The sequence below is a fragment of the Solanum stenotomum genome, chromosome 11 (genome assembly GCF_019186545.1).
Source record: "Solanum stenotomum isolate F172 chromosome 11, ASM1918654v1, whole genome shotgun sequence".
Taxonomy (NCBI): domain Eukaryota; kingdom Viridiplantae; phylum Streptophyta; class Magnoliopsida; order Solanales; family Solanaceae; genus Solanum; species Solanum stenotomum.
In genome coordinates this window covers 46,332,668-46,346,604 of record NC_064292.1, presented here as the reverse complement: position 1 = coordinate 46,346,604, position 13,937 = coordinate 46,332,668, and the positions used below count along the sequence as shown (strand labels likewise).

The 13,937-nt window shown below is 32.6% G+C and overlaps 2 protein-coding genes across 2 annotated transcripts; one reads left to right on the top strand and one right to left on the bottom strand.

Annotated features, from left to right (window-relative positions):
- The first annotated feature begins 4,138 nt into the window (after positions 1 to 4,138).
- Positions 4,139 to 7,015, top strand: LOC125843793 (protein SENSITIVE TO PROTON RHIZOTOXICITY 1-like). Its single transcript, XM_049522998.1, has 2 exons — positions 4,139 to 4,218; positions 5,389 to 7,015. The coding sequence occupies exon 2, from the start codon at positions 5,404 to 5,406 to the stop codon at positions 6,943 to 6,945; it is 1,542 nt and encodes a 513-aa protein (XP_049378955.1). The 5' UTR covers positions 4,139 to 4,218; positions 5,389 to 5,403; the 3' UTR covers positions 6,946 to 7,015.
- A 334-nt stretch (positions 7,016 to 7,349) lies between these two features.
- On the bottom strand, positions 7,350 to 11,455 carry LOC125843782 (FHA domain-containing protein PS1-like). The gene is made up of 6 exons (XM_049522982.1): positions 11,147 to 11,455; positions 10,215 to 10,423; positions 8,834 to 10,111; positions 8,458 to 8,590; positions 7,971 to 8,353; positions 7,350 to 7,872 (listed from the first exon to the last, which is right to left on the bottom strand). Exons 1-6 carry the CDS (start codon positions 11,418 to 11,420, stop codon positions 7,624 to 7,626), a joined length of 2,526 nt encoding a protein of 841 aa, XP_049378939.1. The 5' UTR covers positions 11,421 to 11,455; the 3' UTR covers positions 7,350 to 7,623.
- Positions 11,456 to 13,937: the final 2,482 nt, after the last annotated feature.

Genomic DNA, 13,937 nt, shown 5'->3' with positions numbered 1-13,937 from the left:
AAGACGCAACTTATATTGAGTAAAGTTTAGACAATAAAAATCATAAGTCATTTTTAGGTCAAATTTGGTTCACCTTGGCCTGGTGAAATGAATATATATTATTTATTTCTACTATATAATAAAAGGGAGTTTATGTATATATTATATTATATTATATATTATATAAACTCCATTTTATTATATAGTATAAAAATAAATATATATTATATAGTATAAAAAATGATTTATTATATTATATTATCATATAGGGAGTTTATGATTGGACATTCTAATGTCCCATCATAAACTCCCTCTTATATAATAGTAGAAAATAATGTGTGGATGATAGGTTGCCACGTAGGTAGAGCAAAATATCTAGAATGTCCCCATTAGTATAAGCTGATGGTTTTAGAGCTATAAACCTAGTGGTAAAATTACTTTTATACCCTTGGTCGTCCTGGTTGGCTTCACATTTCTATATATATATATATAAAATATAATAATAATATATATATACTAGACTCGAAATGATTTCTTAATATATTTTGAACAACTTCTTTCCTTTATGTTTGCAGAAATTGAGCAATTTTGATTTAACAAGTTTTGCAACAGAAAAAAATATAAACTTATTTTTAGAGGTGCAATTTCTTTCATTTTGGTGTCTGGTGCAGTTTTTAAAGGTATTGTTTATGCTGCTTTTTATCCATTTTTATGTCTAGTGCAAATTTGTTGCAATTTTTAAGATTCGACAACTACGTAAGATTTTTTAAAATGAGAAAACAAATAAAATAATATAAATCATATTTTTTTTTAAAAAACAAATTAAACACAATTCATGTATATTATTATAATTTTTTCTAAAAAAATAAAATAAAAAAAGAGGCAATGTGGGATTGAACACACAACCTTGCCTAAATAATTTCAGCAGAAAACAGACGAAACTTATTTTAGACTGCACACATATTACAGGGTCCTTGGTATGCAATACCAATATATAGCAGAACATGTATTGATGGAGAAAGTAGTAAAGAAAATTCACCTCTAACGCCAGTTGCTCACAAGTTATTTGCTTCTGCAAATTGCTAACAACAGAAATATGCCTTACATAGAGACCAACCTGTAAAACTCAATAAATTAGGAACCACAATTAAAAGGGCAATAAAACAACAACAACAACATACTTATATTTGTTGAAATTGATGGTAATGGCATTTAAAATGTGAGTCTGCTGGAATGTTTGATTTGGGGATTTGTTGAAAGCTTTTGCGGAGAAGTTTTAGGGAAGGGGACCTTTGGAGCTTCTGTGGACAAGGATAAGATATGGTTCCTTGAAGATCCAGAAGTTGTTTCTAGAAAAAGTAGTTTTTCAAGAAATAAAAATATGTTTGATTAAAAAATATAGATTTGAAAATTACCATTCGACCCTTGATCATCCATTCGTTGACATTTCTATATAGTAGAAAAAAAAAAAAAATATATATATATAGTAGTTAAATATTAGATTAACAAAATATTGGGAAAAAAATGTTATTCTTTGATAAATGATAAGATATTTGAATTATAAATAAATATTTTAAGTTTGACAGAAATAAAATGAAACTACATGGATTACATGTATAAATTATAATACTAATAATTGTTAGAAAATAAATGTTGTCATCTTTTCTTGAAAAAGAATTCAACACAGATTAGTCTTAAATAAATAAGTGAAAAATCTCTATGTTTTATAGTGTGTTTGTCCATATACTCTTCTTTAAAATAAATAATGAACATGATACATTCAAATGATTTTTTTAAACAAATTTATAAAGGCACCATCATCACATTTATGAAGTTGCTTTGCACTTTAATCAAATAAAAATTTTACAATAAATTTTATCAATTCTTGACAAACAAGCATCAAGAACAAAAATTAAAAGTTTAAGAAAAATAATTTGGATAACTGATAAAGTTGGAGAATGAGAGAGACTTAAATGTTTTAAAAGAAAAAAATATGGAGCACAATTTTTTCCCCAAAAATATAAGTATCTTTAAAAGGGTCCGAATGAGAATAAGATTTTGTCACAAATCTAATTCATTCTGACCCATTAAGAGACTTATTTAAGTAGAAAAAAGAAACACTTAATTGCTTAATGTCTGAATCATTCAGATTCAAACCTCCACTATGTGTAAACAAATGAACTATGGTGGTGCAATATCACAAATACAATAAATTACAGTTGAAATAAAATGAACAAAAAATGAATAAATAAATCTTTAGGTTGAGGTGCGAATATCCCACTCTCTTTTAGGAGATTCAAGCTCACTGCGAAATAATATACACCGATCCAACAGTAATACTCTTGACTTGTTTCCTTCTAGATACAACAACCCAACAACATTGTATAACTCAAACAACTCCGAATTAATTGAAGAGTTCAAAGCTCCACATAAGAACACTTTCCTTCAATATATAATTACTCTCTTTTGTATAGTAAATATAGTTGAAGACTTTGAATATTTTCTTTGTCTCAATTCTCTTTATTACTACACAAGGTAATACTTCTCATCTTTTCTTCCACTCTTTTTCATATCTATCTCTTGTTGTTTCATCTTGTACTCAACCCAAAGGAAGATCAATACTATTTGTAGAGAAGGAAATTTTCCTTGCAATGAATATGAATATAATGGGGTAATTACTATAAGGTAATTGAATGACTAAGAGGGTGTTTGGATTGACTTAAACCTACTTTCAAGTCAATTTTTTATTTTTAAAGTGTTTGACAAAGATAAAAAATAACTTTAAAGTAAGTCAAAAATGATGCACTCTCTTTTTATTGTTTAATATAATTATGCACTTTAATGTAATATTAAAATGCTCATAATCCAACAAGCTACAAATAACATGTGAATGTTATAGAATGCTAAGCGATTCAAATTTGAACTATCTAATTATTTTACGTGTGAGTCCATATTACTATTTTTAAAGCCAAAAGAGGTCTACTTCATACCGTTATTAAAGTATTAAAATCATCATTAAAATAAATCACTAAGCTATATTGTACTTTCTAAATTTTAACTCATATCTATGTTAAACAACAATCACAATATTAATTATAAAAATGTCACATTTCCTTTCTTCCTAAACTAAAAAATTTCCACCTGTTAGTGAGTGGTTAAAAAATATCCAAATCTATCAAAAGTTATATATATATATATATATATATATATATATTTACTTTTGACTCATTTTAGTTACAATTTTCTTCGTCATAAATCGAGTATTTTAATTAGATTTAGCACAAGTGTAATACAATTTTTTTTTGAAAAGGTCAATGAATACAATTAAATTTTATGTTAAAAAAAAAAAAGAAGGTACAATTTCGTTAAACGTAAATTTAAAAGTAATAATGTATTTTACATTAAAAAAAAAGTATAATATAAATACATGTGATTCGTGCAGCATAAATAAGATACATTAAAAGTAAAAGCTTTTTTCTTAGAATAGATTCTATAGCTCCAATCGACCAAACAAAAAACTCCTACCAACCAAAAGTAAATACTGGACCATTTTTAATATTATATGAAAAGAATAATTTAATTCTAATAATTAAAAAATATATTATTATCATAATTAAATGATATGTGCATAATTCATTCATGTTTTCTTTTGCCAAAACAGGGTATGTATCGATCGATTCAATTTTAAAGGTTATCAGTTTAATATATTAGTTATCGATTTATGAATAGTTAAATTGTTATAAAATCATTAAAATATTAATTTATTATTTATCAATTTAACCGTTAAGATTTGATAATTTTTTTTTATTGAGAATTACTTTAAAGCAAGGTGACAAACTATGCATATGAGTTTGACAAATTATATCTTGCTCAAAAATAAATACTGGCACCTTGTAAAATAATCGAAAGCTTAAGACAGTAAAAAATAAAAGAATGAAACTAAATCCTGACTTTGCATATATATATATATATATAATACTCCTCAATAATCCTTCGATTCAGATTATTAATTTCGGTTCGATTTTGAGCGCGGTAAAGTGGTGGGGATATGCTGAGTAGGTCCCATCTTCAGGCATTTGACTCTGTTTGGGACAGCCATAGCTAAGAGAATCAATATATGCTTACCAGTAAGTATTTTTTTTATTATATATATGAAACTGGGTTCAGCATCTTCTCTCTTTCCCTTCACCACAGTTCCCAATAGAAAGAAAGAAGAACCATTGGCTGACCTTCAATCTGGTGAGTTTTCATTATTTCTATCCTAACACTTTGTCTCTATATGGTGTGTATCTCTGATGACTTCTTGCTAAAAAGTTTACAACTTTTTAACTGTTTTTTCCTTTTTGTCTTTGATGATGAGTTGACAATAGGATGTTTTTATAACATAAATGAAGAGAAAGATTGAATCTTTGATGTGCATCTTGTATTGGGGTTTTCTCAGAAATGATTATTGATGGGGTTGAGATCTCCAATTTTTTAAAGAAAATTATGTTGTGGTTGAAGTTTCTTTTGGGTTTGGTGGTGAAGGGGGTGGTTGGTCAAAAAAGACTCAAAAAATGAAATTTGGGTTTCTTTTCTTGATTTTTCTTCTGGGGATGGTTTGACCTGTATAAAGGGAAATGAAGATGAGGGGGGTGGGGGCGTTGACCTAGAATTGAACCAAAGTTCCTACCAATCTTTAAACCTGAAAATTACTGGAATTTGGGTTTTTCTTAGTTATCAAACATTCATGTAAAATTTATGTGGTGTGGCTTTTTGTGTTGCATAACTATCTCAAAAGCTATGTCTTCTTACTAAATATTCTGATGCTTGTGTTTGTGGAAGTTTACTGTGGGATATTTAGTTCTGTAGCTGGATTACATGACAATTGAATTAGAAAACAAGATAATATAGGCAAAAGAAACTATGAGTAATAATATGAAATTAGTACACCAGATTTAATGACTTGTACACTGGATTGAACACTTTCTTGTTTGAAAGAATGAATTTGGTCGAACCGTACCATCCATTCTATCGCGTAGACTGTTTGTTTGCCTTGATGTAGTTATGTCGAATAGGTATGATGTGGTATAGGTATTTAGTACATATTGTTCAAAGAGCTTATTGAAAGTAAAGTATCTACATGTACCCATATGCTACTCTGTGTGTCATCACACTTGATGTATCATATATCATACCATATCATAAAACTCATCTGTTGATGATCGTTTCTTTTTTGATTCTTTTAAAGATGTGGTCGAAGTACACTTCTGATAATTTTTTTTGTAAAAGTATGATCAATTAATTCACATGTTAACTGAATGAATACTGTTTTCATGCTTGTTTCGTATGGACTCAATTGATTTTGGTTGAAGTGCTCTTATTTTTCTTTGTTTTCCATCTTTTCTTTGTGTACTCTTGTTACCTCAGGAAGCAGATTCAGATATGGATCCTGACGACAGTCTAAGTGAAGATCCTTGGATAAAGTCTTCTTCGTCTGGCAATGAATTGCTGAAAATTATGCCCTCAGATAACCATTCATTTACCAATTTAAATCTGCATGCGCAGAAGTGGGAAGGTTCCTCTTATTTGGATCAACAAAACAGGATTGAGCAACAGTTTTCTGAATTTGCTAAACCAAAAGACACATCTGAGATGGATCAACAGGGGCATCAGAGGAATGAAAATCATGACATGACCAGAATACATGACTGGGATCCAAGAGCTTTGCTGAACAACCTTTCGTTTCTCGAACAAAAGATTCATCAGCTCCAGGAGCTGGTGCATTTGATTGTTGGGCGGAGAGGTCAAGATGGGGTTCAGGGAAATGACCTTATAGTTCAGCAACAACAGTTAATCACAGCTGATCTTACCTCTATTATAGTCCAATTGATATCAACTGCAGGAAGTCTTCTTCCAACTATGAAGCACACACTTTCCTCTGCGATCCCTGCTGCCAGCCAGCTTGGGCAGGTTGGTGGTGTCACAGTTTCTTCTACAGCAGGTACTAGTGCTGGTGGGCGGACATGTAATGATGGTGTTGCGAAGGTGGAAGATCAGTCCAACCATGTTGACCAGTTGAGAGATTGTGGGATTGAACACAATCATGCTGCCGATGAACATGAATTCAAAGATGAAGATGAAGCTGAGGAAGAAGAGAACCTTCCTCCCGGTTCCTATGAGATTCTACAATTGGAAAAGGAGGAAATCCTTGCACCACACACTCACTTTTGCACAATTTGTGGCAAGGGATTTAAGAGGGATGCCAATTTGCGGATGCACATGAGAGGTCATGGAGATGAGTACAAGACTCCAGCAGCTCTTGCAAAACCTCATAAAGAACCCAGTTCTGAGCCAACACTCATCAAAAGGTATTCCTGTCCTTATGTTGGATGCAAGCGCAATAAGGAGCATAAAAAGTTTCAACCTCTTAAGACCATCTTATGTGTGAAAAACCATTACAAGAGAACCCACTGTGAGAAAGCCTATACTTGCAGTAGATGTAATATTAAGAAATTTTCAGTAATTGCTGATCTTAAAACACATGAAAAGCATTGTGGAAAGGATAAGTGGCTTTGTTCCTGTGGAACAACATTTTCTAGGAAAGACAAGCTTTTTGGACACATTTCCCTTTTTCAAGGTCATACTCCTGCAGTTTCTCCGGATGAAACTAAAGGATCTGCTGGGACATCTGACCGGGGCCAAACCAGTGAAGTCACCATGAAAGCTCGACAAGAGAACTATAAGGTAAATGCTTCACATGGCAATGAGTTTCAAAATCCCGGGGTTGTAAAAGAGTGTCCATACAATCCAAGCAGTTATTACTCACCTTTGAACTTTGATACTAGCAATCTTAATGGATTTCAAGAGTTCCCTCGACCACCATTTGATGAGTCAGATAGCTCATTCTCATTTCTGCTATCTGGATCATGTGAATACCCTCCTCACAAGGCTGCAAAATTTATGAGTTCTAGTGAAATGGAATAACATCAACCAGTATTCAATTTGTCTTTGGTTCATTGTAGCTATTATTCTATCATGTCATTTTTTTTTTTTTTCAGAATAACTGTTTTTTCCTTGAGTTATTTAGTATCATTGTTGCTATGAGTTTGTCAATTGCAGCAAGTGACAAGGAAAATGCATCAACTGTCTGAAGCAGTTTTACAAAAGCCTCATTCAACCTTTCTAAGAATCTCGTAACATTCACTAACAGATCCATCTGTAATAATCATTTGGCCAGTTACGAACCTTTAAGCAATCAGATGAAAAGAAATCTACCAAACTGTATAATGCTTCTTCTTCTTCCTTTTTTTGGGGAGGGAGTAAGACTAGAACTGCGGATGCAATATTATATAACGAAACCACAAGTCCACAATGCATGTTGAGGACAAGCTCAAACCAAAATTTTATATTGTTCTTTACACACGAAAAAAAGAATCAAGCAATTTCATTGCAATAATGGTTCAAGAAGACTACAAAATGCAGCCATTTCAGAACATGGCGTGATAGCTTCCACATCATTACTTTTTGTTGCACCCCTATCTCTAAGAGCCTTCTTGCCCTTGATTACGAAGCACCACAATCTAAAACTGTCAAAAGAAATTGAACATGATTGTTGCAATTGAAGAGAAGAGGCTGTATACAGCTAGCTAATAGCTAACTGGTTCAACTGGCTGTACTAATGTGGTGCCTAAAATGAGAATTATGGAGCAATATGAGCTTCAACCCTTTTGCAGCTTCTCCTGACATTGATGGCTTCTTTGGAGGGCCGTGGTAATATGTTTCCCTAAGAACAAAGTCATCCTCACATGACCAAGTCCTTCCCCTGGGAGAGCTGTCCTTCCAAAGAAATCTCTCAGAGAATGGATTCACTAAGCTCTCGCGAAACTCTTCTGCTGTTTCACAGTTCAAACCCTGCATGTGTAAATAAATGTTAGAATGAAAATTCACCATGTACAGCTAGGATGATGGAATTGTATTGGGAAGGTATGATGGATTTGTTATGGTCTTACTTCTGCCATGGCTTTGATTTTCATGGTAAGATCATTGCTAAGAAGGACGAGTTGTCCGTTTCTGTTGGTTCTTTTGAAGAAGAGGGCATATTCAAGGATATGATCTTCTGCTGTGGGTGAGGCAAATTCCATTAGACCACTATGTGGAGAAAATTGATGTGAGCCAACAGGAAACATGCCATTCTCCTCACTGAACAAAGACAATGGAGCAGTAGCAGGAGGGGTTGGTGCCACTGCTCTTGTTTCCTCTGCACAACTCTGTACATGAATCCATGACTTTGCATTTATCATGCAGTCCTCTATCCATTCTAATGCTGCAGATACCTCAGTTGTCCTTCTAAATAGACTAGCACGCCTCTTCATGCAATCCAATTCTCTTATGACTGTTGACAAAGAGCAGGTAAATGATCTGAGAAAACAGGCATTCTATTTAACAAAAATGATTGGCATTTGGAAACGACAAAATTTTCAGGGTTAAGTTCATTACCAGTTCTAGGAATTATCATATAAGTTCCCCTGAGACCTTGCAGAAGCTGCAAACTTTTCCTTGATTCTTTATTCAGCAATGAACCAGTGTCTACTACAATGGTCCATCTCTTCTGTTCCATGACACTCTCATTCTGCAGATAAGCCCCAAATTAAAGCTCACTACATTTAAAACAGAGAGCCAACTATACTACTAATAGTAATTTGTATGTTTCGAGTAACGAAACTTTGGAAAAACACTATTATTGCTAATTTGTTGAACGACCAATTTCAAGAAGACTTCTCCAAATCTGACCTTTCAGAAGCATGCCTCTCTGTCTATGCTAAATTTGAAAAAAGAAGAAGTTTTCAACATAAAGTTTTGATATTTAACTTACGGAGAAGGGGCATAGTTCCGTAGTCTCTGGATGCTTGATTGGATAGTCTCTCAACTTAATGTTCTCTTCTGGAGATGTTGAGCTGGTCTTTACAGGGTAGTTCACAAGAAGTGACTGCAAAGGCACCCTATCCATTCTGTTCTTCACTGTGTTTACCTCCAATCTTGCTGGATATCTGGGGGAAAGGATTGTTGATTTCTGTTCTTCAAGAACTTTGTCATTCAGATTATCTTTCTCAGAGGAGAATGGAGTTCCATTTTGATGGAAGATGGGATCAACTACATTGTCCAGAGAAAATTTAAATGATTCTAGATGCTTCAGATCTTCCAACTTTCCTATTTTCTTCATTGATCTCATCAAACGAGTATCAGGTGTCATATTCTCTTTATCTGGAGTGAAAATTTCTTCATCATTTTCATCCATATCTGACTGTGTTGATTTAGTAGTTGATCTTAGCTTCTCCTTTTTGTGGGATACACAACCTGCTGCCTGATTGAATCTGGGCTCAACCACAAGTTTCAGAGATGAAGATTTAAACAGTTTTGGATGCTTAATTTGATGCTGGCTTCCAATCTTCTTCATTAACCTCAGACGACGAGTTTCTGGTGTCATATTCTCTTTGTCTGGGGTGAAAATTTCTTCATCAGTCTCATCCATATTAGAAAGCACAGACTTTCTATCCGATCTATTTGTCATCTCAGAAAGACACGATTTCTTCATGGATCCAAGGAAGAGAGAACTAGGAGTATGGTTCTCTTTGTCAGGAGAGACCTCTTCCTCTTTATCCTTGTTTCCACTAGCAAAAAGATCTTTAGAAACTGATACAGTTCCTGCTATTTCACGATTAATCGATTCAACTTCAGTTTCCATGTCAATTTTTTCATTCATTGCTCTATCCTTACCAGTTTGAATCTGAACATTGGAGGGTTTTCCCCTTCTAGACCAAATACTTGAACATCTTTGCTGAGATCTTGGTGGGGTACCATCTGCATTTTCATTTGGGGACTGTCCTGAGACAAGAAGAGCTTCTGGTGTGCTATTTTCCTTGTCAGTTTGGTAAGCAGGCTGCAGCAAACTGATTTCACCTTCTTCATGGATATTCCCTGGTAGATTTTGGTTTGCTGCCCCATATTTATCAAGCATTGGAGGAGCTGGTGGAGTCAAGCTTCTCAGACGCGGTAATGAACTCATACCAGAAAATGATGAGTCTAGACCTTGCACCATATCATAATCCTCTTTCTGAATTTGGTCATTCTGGAGAGAAAAGCCACTCTCATCCTAGATTATCAATAAATGCATATAGCACGGCTCAGGATAAAAGTTAGAGCAAACAACAAACTGAACCTATTTAGTACAGTATTAAGATACTGATTCAACTCACCTGATGTTGTTCCTCCTGTGTGCTTTCTTCTGGTTCAGATTCACCAAGAGTAGGTACAAATGGATTCTCCAAATCATATGCATGGCTGATTGGAACCCAATGAAGCCTGTAAACCCTGCTGGAACCTCCAAGTTGCATCCTATCACCTTCTTTCAACTCCACCTTAACTCCTGATTCAAGTTTCTTACCAGAAATCCATGTCCCATGTACTGCAAAGGACAAGATACCCTCAGAAAATGACCTTACTGATTAAACAAGAAATGATATGGCATTAAAATAAGAAATCTTATCTAAATCAATTTGGGAAAAAATGGTTGAAGAGTTTAAAAGCTCATATGCAATTACAGAACTTCTTCACCCCCTAAAACTTTCAAGAATTTCAACCCCAAAGGCGCACGCAGCATATAATGACTTTTACAGGAAACACAAACAAACACATTTAACACCTCAATAAATTCCATCTGTACAAAGAGTCTGAAAATCACATATCTTGTCTTGATCAATACAAATACAACAGTAGTTTAAGATTCAAAAATGACACACCACATTGTTAACAGTCAATTGCCCAAAGGAGAACTACAAAAGCCCTAAAAAAAGTTCAAGAATTTAGACCTCATAAAAATTTGATACTCAGATTTCAAGAACCATATATGAATAATCCACAGCAAACAATAGAAAGACAGAGAATTGGAAAGAAAACAGCAATTCAAATTAGCATCACAAATACAACAGCAACAACATACCCAGCGAAATCCCACAAGTGGGGTCTCGTGGAGGCAAATTAGCATCACAAATCAAAAGATCAAAACTTTTTTATTCCCAAATCATGAGATGATGTTCAAGAACCATATAGGATGATTCTTGAACATATAAACAAAACCCCAAAAGCATTCCACCATAATTAATTGAGAAAAAAAAGCAGGGCAGAGTACCTGAAGAAAGATCAGTAACAGAGAGGGAGAGTGAGGATGGTTTAGAGTGGATACGGAGATGAAATCTGCTGATACTTGGGTGTTCCAATGTAATGTTACAATCAGGGTGTCTACCAACCACCAAAATATCTTCAATTTCTGATTCTTGATTTGAACAAGGTGGGGGGTTATCAAGCAAGAAGATGTTCTTGAGAATGGCCCCATTCTTTAACACTGTAAATACTGGAATCTTCTTATCTTCTTCAATGGATGAAATCTCCAGTTTGTCCGCCATTAATTCAAGAATGTGTGTGTCTGTGTGGAATTGAGAAGAGGGGTTTTGAAGAATGAAATCTTGAAAAAGGTGACCGTTGGTATAATTTGTGTGAAACGGCTAATTATCTCATTAAAACCACTATTATTACGATAATTATTCAATTTAAATTGGGTTTTGTGTTTTATGTTTAAATCATATTTCATTTTACTTTTTATTTTTATTTTACAAAATATATATTTAAACAACGAATTATTATTTGCTTGCCCTATGATCAAACACATCATAATCATCTTCAACTTCAAAAATTTCAAATAAAGTGTTTTTTGGTTTTAATATTATACATGAATTTACCGTTTATGACATTATGTAACTATCTAGTTTGAGATATTACTCTTCTAGAAGAGATTTAATTCTATATTTCCGATAAATTAGTCAAATTGAGTGATTACTATGTTTTAAATTGAAAGAATAAGTCATATTTAGAAAGAAAAAAAATACATTCAAATTCTTTCGAATATGACTAAACACAACTTATTCCACCAAACGTTTGGTGTGAGGGATAAAAATAAATAGTGATGGAATAAGAAAATAGTGATGAGATAAAAAAAAATTGTATCTTGTTTGGTTGCCATATTTGGAAAAACTTATCCACCATTTATATCATAGTGATGAGATAAGTTATCCCATATACATGGTGGGATAAGTTATTCCAGAATAGCTAACCCCGAGATAACTAATCCTGGAATAACATGTTTCCAACCAAACAAAAATCTAAATAAAGCGCCTACTAAATGAGGACAGGGGAGCTAAAATTCATACTTCCGTTCCTTCAATCCAATTTATAATCTCTTGTTTTACCTTTAATTATAATTTATGAATTAAATTTTGACCATTTCATCAAAAAATATTTTAATTTCACACATTTATTTGCCATAGTCAAATAGGTTAAATAACTTCCGAGTCAAATTGAAACTAGCATAGGGTGTGTATTTAATGGCGCAAACTCTGAAATTTGACGAATGATCTTTAAATTTTCTTCTTAGTTATAGTAAGGGTGTACGAAATTAAATGCACACTCAAAACAACTAATTAACATTTAACATCTATAAATCTTATAGTTGTTCAGCGAAGTATATACCAGACCACTCTTCGCCTAAGGTGAGACTCCATCACCCCATATTTCATTGTTATGTTGCAAAAAAATTGTTGGTAACATTCGTAGCTCCCAGTAGGCGATGAGAAGTTCCCTAATTAAGATCATCTCCAACCCACCTCTATTTTACTCTCTATTCTCTATATTTGGAGAGTAAAATAAAGAATAAGCTCTCCAACGACACTTCATTTCACTCTTTATCCTCCATTTATACAGAGTTGAATAGTAGTTCTCCAAATTTGGAGAATTACTGTTCAGATTCTCTATTTCACTTTTCATTATTTTATTATTATTTCTATTATTTTATACGTAGTAATTAATATATTATTTTTCATATAAGATCATTAATTAAATCTGTAATATTTGTAATTCTTCTAAAATGTAAATTAATATTTTAAAATATATATTATTTTATATATACTACTTTCATCTCAAATTATTAATATGTCATTTTTATTAAAATTTTCGTCACTTTAATATAACTTGATTTATTATTAATTATCACTATAAAGAATGCACAAAATTAAATGGTCTACAGTTGTTCAAACTATTTGTGGTCCACGTTCCCAAAAGAAGAAATATTTCGCGATGAAACATGAATCGTGCCGAAAAGATGTTGAACGTGCATTCGGAGTTTTACGATCATGTTTTGCAATTATTGTAGGACAGTCACATTTTTTTGAGAAAGGAAGTGCTACATGATATAATGACTACATGTGTTATACTGCACAACATGATAATCGAGGATAAACGTGATCTTAATGCACCAATTCAAGATATCGTAGAGGCTCCAACTGCAACGACAAAAAATGTAGTAGATGAAAATCTCCGATTTGAATAATTTTTAGCTAGATATAAAAAATTAAGGACAAAAATGCTTATTTTGAACTCCGTAATGCGTTGATAAAGCATATATGGGAGCAACATAATAATCTTGAAAGTTGAGTATCTATGTAATGTTTATGCAATTGTATTTCATTAATAATTTCACTTTTATTTAAATTATTTGTTAATTTGTATATTAGATATTATATTTGCTTACGACCTATGTTATTTAGAAACTTAAAATAAAATATAATTTTATATTAAATAAAAAATTTGAAAAAAAGGGTTGGAGATGCCTTTTTTTGTTTTTTACTCTTTCTATCAATCATAATTCCTGGTGGGTACAACCTTAGAACCTGATTGAATATAATTGTGGGAAAGTTTTGGAGGTAGCAATTTCAAGAACATTGACAAATAAAACGCATTTGTGGAACACGATTTATGTATTGATTATTTCAATACTGTTTGTGTAGATTTATATTATTATATATGGTTTTGTGTACATTTTTTTTTGTTTCGTATTATGAAGTTGGTGGTTTAAACTAGATATAATTGGA